General features: G+C 62.9%; 1 protein-coding gene across 1 annotated transcript; it reads left to right on the top strand.

The window, feature by feature from the left end:
* Positions 1-908: 908 nt before the first annotated feature.
* IRX1 (iroquois homeobox 1) lies at positions 909-6,454 on the top strand. Its single transcript, XM_045442755.1, has 4 exons — positions 909-1,248; positions 4,249-5,278; positions 5,656-5,728; positions 6,007-6,454. Exons 1-4 carry the CDS (start codon positions 973-975, stop codon positions 6,062-6,064), a joined length of 1,437 nt encoding a protein of 478 aa, XP_045298711.1. The 5' UTR covers positions 909-972; the 3' UTR covers positions 6,065-6,454.
* The last annotated feature ends 403 nt before the right edge of the window (positions 6,455-6,857 follow it).

Here is a 6,857-nt window from a genome sequence, read left to right as displayed (position 1 = left end):
CCTTGAACTGGATTCTCGGCTGCCCTTTCTCAAAGTTTTCACGAACGGAGAAGCCCGCAGAGCTCGGCCGCTTCTCGCTTCTCCAGGTGCAGCGAGGCCGGTCACTGCCGCGCGGGGGCCACGCGGACGCCACGCCCGCATCACGGTGTCACGCCACGCCAGGCTCGGTGGCGCAGCCAGGGCACCGGGGTGCACTTCTGCCCAGGGGTCCGGGGGAGGACAAGGCAGCGCCGGCCTTGGGGGCGGGGGTGGGGAGGAGAGGGTCGTCCTCCTCCACCCCCCCAACCCCCCCCCCCCACCGGCTGTCACCCGCCCAGCCCCGGCCCCGCCGCCCCAACGGCGGAGAATCAGGCGCCGAGACGTCTTCCTGAAAGAGCAGTCACAGCTCGGCTTGGAAAACAGCAGAGCCCAGGGTCCGACAGCTGCGAGCCGGTGTCGACAGGTTGTCGGGCAGCCCGCGGCCGCCGGGCCCGCACCCGCCGCCGGGCCGCTCGCGCGCCCACAGCGGGCGGAGGTGGCCCGGACGGCGCGGAGCACACCACGTGCTCGCCGGGAGGGGCGGGAGCGGCCCGGCTGGGGCGGGCGGAAGGCAGGGAGGGGGCGGGAGGGGAGCCGGGGGCGGGGCCAGCGCTCGAGGGGATGCCAATCAAAGCATCAACTTCAAATTGTGTCTGAAAGCCCCGCCGCCGAGCGGAGGGCGGCCGCCGCAGTCGGCGCGGGATCGCGGAGCCGGGCGCAGCCGGGAGCCGGGCGCCAGCGAGCACCGGGCCGAGAGCAGCCCACCGGCCCCCCGCCTCCGGGCCGGCCCGAGCGCGCCCGGCCGGCCGGCCGCCGGCTCCCCAGCCACCCCGCCCCCCCCTCCCCCGCCCCAGCCCCCACCCCCTCCCCCCGGCGCCCGCCCCGACCCCCGCCCCCGCGCCCGCCCCCGCCCCTTTAATACTCGCCCGCCGCCGCCGCCGCCGATCCGCGGACATGTCCTTCCCGCAGCTGGGCTACCCGCAGTACCTGAGCGCCGCGGGGCCCGGCGCCTACGGCGGCGAGCGCCCGGGGGTGCTGGCCGCGGCCGCCGCGGCCGCCGCCGCCGCCTCGTCGGGCCGGCCGGGGGCGGCGGAGCTGGGCGCGGGCGCGGGCGCGGCCGCCGTCACCTCGGTGCTGGGCATGTACGCGGCGGCCGGCCCGTACGCGGGCGCGCCCAACTACAGCGCCTTCCTGCCCTACGCCGCCGACCTCAGCCTCTTCTCGCAGATGGTGAGTGCGCCCGGCCCTGGCCGCGGCCGCCTCCCCCCACCCCCCACCCCCCACCCCTCCCCGCCGGCCCCGGGCGCCCCGGGCGCGGGTGGCCTGGCGGCGCGGCGGGAGCGCGGGCGGGAGCGCGGGCGGAGCCGGCGGGGAGCAGGGGAGGCCCGGCCGGCGGGGCCGAGGCGGCTGGGGAGGGGTGGGGGGTGGGGGGCCGGCCCGGGGAGGTGGGAGGCCTGGGCCGCGAGCGGGGGGCTCGGCGGGGAGCCGGGAGGCCGGAGGAGCAGAGGCTCCGGGGCGCGCGGCTCGAACCGGAGGCTGGGGGCCAAAGTCGCCGGCGCTCTTCTCCCCCCCCCCCGCCCCTACCCCCCACAAGTCTCGGCCGAGGCGGCGGGGCCGGCGGGCGGGCTTCCGGCAGCTCGGCCCCGGGTCCGCAGGACGCCCGGGAGCGGCGGGCGGACCCCGATCGCGCGACCTCTCGGGCTTTGGGGCCGGGCCGGGGAGCCTCGGGTTTCTCCCTGGCTGGTGGACCTCCTTGGTTGTGTCCGAGGTGGCCGGGGCGGTGGGGGGGGGGGGGGGCGGGGAGGGGGGACCTGGTGAAGCCTGGTCGGCTGGGTCAAAATCGCCCTAACAATGGGGGAGATCCGAGGGGCCGGATGGGGTCTGTTAGCGGAGGATGTGCAAATTTGAGATTGGGGGGGGGGGAATTGGTGGAAATAATTTCGGCGTGTGCCACGGTGTTTGCTTGGACTTTCGTGAGTTGCCAAAGTTTTCATTTCTTTTGCACCGAATGAAAAGCACTTTTCTTCCCGCGTTACATAATGGAGGATTAAAGAAAACAGGAGTCCCTGGGCTTAAAATAAATGCTGTCCTCTTAGTCTCGCGTCCCAGTGGGTGTCAGATGGGGGAGGGAGCTGCAAATTTAATTCTCCGCGGGGCATTCGCCATTCTGTCGGTGCAAAGGATCCATTTTCCTTGGTCTGACTGCAAGGTCGCGCTTAAACTTCGGGCTGCTGGTGAATTGCGCGCCCGGCGGGGCGCGGGCGGGGGGGGGGGTCAGGGAGGCCGCCCCCTCTTGCGCTGCTGCGGGCGGAATAACGCAATTTTCAGGCACCCCCCTCACGTCTCCCCGCTCCCCGAAGAAGAGGCAGGAAATAAATACCGGCCGACTGTACGCGAGAAAAGCGGCGGGTGTGTTTTTCTGTAACTTTTTTCTTGTAGTTTTGAAAAGAAAGGCTATTTCTCTGAAGGCGGCCCCAGCCGCCGTTCAGATCGCTTGCTCTCCAAAAAGATCAGCTCCCATTTTGTTCTGGCGGCTGGGGATGCCAGGGAAGCGCTGAGAGATTTACAAGGTATCCTTTCAAAAAGAACTCCCAGCGGAGAAGAGGCCGGAATGTCGTCCTCGCAGTTACAACCTAAATGATTAGAAAAGTGCAGACTACATTTTGCAAAGATTAGGTAAAAACGAAATCTGGCCACGGAAACCTTTTCTCTGTGGCATCGGCCACCAAACTAACTAGTCAAAGAAATATTCTGCTCTTTGCAACTTTCTCAGCCCGGAAACTCTCTCTGCTAACGTAGCAAATGGATAATTTTTACGTGGAGAATTGTAATGTTTTTACAGAAATTTTGAATACAGATGTGTGCCATTTGGGAACCTCCCCCCCCCCCCCTCACCCCCCTTCGTGTTTGTGCGAGAAAAAGGGATCTGTATGGTTATGGATCTGTTCCTACTGTACTGTGGTGGGAAACGGAGATGCTCGATTTTTTGTTTGTTTTGTTTTTAGTAGGGGAAACCATATAGAAATCCACCCCCCCTCCCAAAAAAAAAGGTGTCGTGTATTTCTTAGTGGTCTCCTGCTGGTTCTCAGAAAGTAAACCTAAATCCTAACTCTTGATTCTAGGCCTAGGTTTCCAAGCCGTTTTGATTGGGGATTTGGAAGTCAAAAGATAAAATTGTGAGTGAATGTCTGTCTGGACAATTTATGGTAATAATGAGGCCTAATGAGGTTGTTAGAAAGATAAAATGTTATTTACCAAAAAACCTGATGGGATAATTTGACTTGCTGTGTTTTACTACCGATGATAAAAAGAATATTGATTGCAAATAAATCACGGCCTCTAAATGCCTGCAAACACTTTGTGCTTGCTCTGGCCACATCAAAGTCAAACTTACCAGATAAAGTAAGTGAGGAGAGGCCTCCGAAGGCAGTTCCCTCTTCACAGCTGGCAGCTCCTGACCCTCCCGTTAATATTTTACCGGTTAAGCCCTCCTTTTGTATTTTAAAAAAAACAAATGGTGTTTTAGTTATTGTTGTTGATGATGGCCGGGATTAAAATTTTAAATGACCTGTCACCACTGCAACCTTTAAGTGTGGGGAGCCATTATATGCAGATTAATTTGGGAGCTAAAAGGAGTGTGCTTTCATTTTAAATTGCTGGAGGATTTGGACCCAAAGAAAACCCTGGATGGTTTATTTTGCTTGACCCCCTCAGGGTCGAAGGGAGGGGGCTTAGGTTCTTTACATTTGGAGATCTGTTTTATCTGGGTAGTTAAAAGGTTTCCCCTTCTAGTTAGTGTGAGATAAACTTGGAAATTGGCTGCTGGAGTTGTGGGGGGAGGGTGGGGGGGTAACTGAGGGTGGCCTGGGGAAATTCTATGGGACCGAGGCTCCCGCTGTGGCCTTCTGGAGATGCACGGATTCTGGAACTTTTCTTGAGTGACAAAACAAAACAAAACAAAACAAAACAAAACCACCTCTTCACGATGGTTGGAAGTTGAGTTTCTAGAGGCGGCTCACGATTTGACCCCTCCCTCCCTCCCAGGGTGGTGTGCTGGGGGGTGGGGGGCTTCCTGTTCTTGACTGGACAAGAGCAGCTGCCCCCCGACTTTCCCAGTTCGGGGGACTCATCGCTCTCTCTCTCTCTTTCTCTCTCTCTCTCTCTCTCCCTCTCCCCACCCCCCACACCCCTACTGCCCCTCTCCTCCCTCGGTGGGCTATGTGGTTGCAGGGCTCACAGTATGAACTCAAAGACAACCCGGGGGTGCACCCTGCCACCTTCACAGCCCACACGGCGCCGGCATACTACCCCTACGGCCAGTTCCAGTACGGGGACCCCGGGCGGCCCAAGAACGCCACGCGCGAGAGCACCAGCACGCTCAAGGCCTGGCTGAACGAGCACCGCAAGAACCCGTACCCCACCAAGGGCGAGAAGATCATGCTGGCCATCATCACCAAGATGACCCTCACGCAGGTGTCCACCTGGTTCGCCAACGCGCGCCGGCGCCTCAAGAAGGAGAACAAGGTGACGTGGGGCGCGCGCAGCAAGGACCAGGAGGACGGCGCCCTCTTCGGAAGCGACACCGAGGGCGACCCGGAGAAGGCCGAGGACGACGAGGAGATCGACCTAGAGAGCATTGACATTGACAAAATCGACGAGCACGATGGCGACCAGAGCAACGAGGACGAAGAGGACAAGGCCGAGGCGCCGCGCCCGCCGGCGGCACCTACCGCCCTCGCCCGGGACCAGGGCTCGCCGCTGGCAGCCGCCGACGCGCTCAAGTCCCAGGACTCGCCCCTGGGCCTGGTCAAGGAGGTCCCGGAGCCCGGCAGCACTCGCCTGCTGAGTCCCAGCGCCGCGTCCGGTGGCCTGCAGGGCGCGCCTCACAGCAAGCCCAAGATCTGGTCCCTGGCCGAAACGGCCACCAGCCCCGACGGCGCACCCAAGGCCTCGCCGCCGCCACCCGCAGGCCATCCCGGCGCGCACGGGCCCCCCGCGGGCGCGCCGCTGCAGCACCCCGCCTTCCTGCCCAGCCACGGACTGTACACCTGCCACATCGGCAAGTTCTCCAACTGGACCAATGGCGCGTTCCTCACGCAGGGCTCCCTGCTCAACATGCGCTCCTTCCTGGGCGTCGGCGCGCCCCACGCCGCGCCTCACGGCCCGCACCTGCCCGCGCCGCCGCCGCCGCCCGTCCCCGTTGCCGCGGGGGTGCTCCACGGTGACAAGGCCTCCGCTCGAAGCAGCCCCGCGCTTCCAGGTGAGGCGCCCGGCGTGGGGGGTGGGGGGAGGGTGTCCGCCCCGGGCTCGGAATCCGGAACCTCCCCCCCCCCGCAAAGCGTGGGGGTGGGGGGAGCGCCGGCCTGGAGGGGGGAGGCGGTGGCGGCCAAACCCCGGGTTGAGCGGTGATCTCTGCCCGGATTCGGGGACCGAGGCCAAGGCCCTCGGCTCTGTCCGGAGAACTGCGTTCCGTCTGCAGTCCTTCCCCTGGGGAGGGGTGACCGTTTTTCTTGGAGACCCCATCCTAGTGGCCGAAGGAAGCGGGGTGGGTGGGGAAGAGGCTTGCGCACCTCGGCGGCACTCCCCCCACCCCCCACCCCCGTCTCCTAACGCTGTGCTTCTGCCCCTCCCTCGCAGAGAGAGACCTCGTCCCCAGGCCGGAGTCGCCGGCACAGCAGTTAAAATCCCCCTTCCAGCCCGTGCGCGACAAGTGAGTGCTGTTTCCTGGGACCGCGGGACCCGGGGCTGGTGGGGGCGCCGGCGGAGGGCTCGGGGCGGCGGTAGGGTCGCTCGGGCCTCGTAGAGGGGGTGCTGTCCGCCAGCCGTGCACGCGGGGCGCCCCCTCCACCGGGTTTCTCCCGACGCGGGAGCAGCCGGGCAGGCGGCCACGCCCCCCGGCGCTCGGCCGGCTGCCCCGGTGACGCCGGGTCCCAGCGTCCGGCCACTGACACTGCTGTGCTTTCGTGTCTCGTTGTGCTTCGCCCGCAGCTCGCTGGCCCCGCAGGAGGGAACGCCGCGGATCCTAGCAGCCCTCCCGTCCGCCTGATCCAGGGTCGTCTTTTACTTTCGCGGGGGGAGGGGGGAGGAGTTCGGGAGGGAGGGGACGAGGGAGGAATTAGGACGAATATTTCAGACCGGTGTAAAGGACAAATACGGCCACGACGTCACCGACTCCCATCCAACGCTTCCTGCAGAAAGGGGCTCGTCCGCGTCCGAGCTCCAGTCCAGGCAGCCCGGCCTCTGCCCAGGGCCCTGGTGCCTGTCACCAGGCTCCGGTTGATTATCCGCTCGGTAAATGCCCCACGTGCTTGTGTCTTTTTTGTTTTTTTTTTTTCCTTCTCCTTTCTGTATATAGAGTGATTTCAGATTGTAAATAGCGCGTCAGCGAACTTGTCTAAATCATATATTTTTGTCTAATAAACTAAATGAAATGCTGTCCGCTGTTCCCGCTGCTGTGTGTGGCTGGGCGTCCGCAGGAGTGTCCGGAATCCTGGAACGCCGGCAGGGCCCAGGTGCCCCTGGCTTGGGCAGAGAGGCTCCTTGGGGAGTTTCCACTGGAGGCCGGTGTTTCTCACAGCCTGTTTTGGTTGTCCTTGAATTTGTTAATGTTGTCACTCGGGAAGTTTCTTGTTGGCAGTTTTGATTTCCGACCTTTATACGTTTATGCGGGGCATGCCTTTCTCGGGACATCAATGAGTTCGATTTTCAGCAGTTTATAAAACGGTTTCTTAAAGTGGACAACAATGGGAGAAAAAAAAAAATGAAAAGAATTTCCAATTATGTCCCCAAAGGAGAACTTCAGATTTGAAATCAGTTTATAACTAGTTGTCTCCGCACTG

This window comes from Leopardus geoffroyi, chromosome A1 (genome assembly GCF_018350155.1).
Source record: "Leopardus geoffroyi isolate Oge1 chromosome A1, O.geoffroyi_Oge1_pat1.0, whole genome shotgun sequence".
Classification (NCBI taxonomy): domain Eukaryota; kingdom Metazoa; phylum Chordata; class Mammalia; order Carnivora; family Felidae; genus Leopardus; species Leopardus geoffroyi.
The sequence above is the reverse complement of the archived record's forward strand: the minus strand, read 5'-3'. Positions and strand labels throughout refer to the sequence as shown.

Excerpts from the sequence above, each read along its gene's own strand:
- IRX1 (XM_045442755.1), top strand. The coding sequence starts at position 973 with ATGTCCTTCCCGCAGCTGGGCTACCCGCAGTACCTGAGCGCCGCGGGG. Across the intron at positions 1,249-4,248 it reads TCAGCCTCTTCTCGCAGATG|GGCTCACAGTATGAACTCAA; the intron begins GTGAGTGCGCCC and ends ATGTGGTTGCAG. Across the intron at positions 5,729-6,006 it reads TTCCAGCCCGTGCGCGACAA|CTCGCTGGCCCCGCAGGAGG; the intron begins GTGAGTGCTGTT and ends CTTCGCCCGCAG.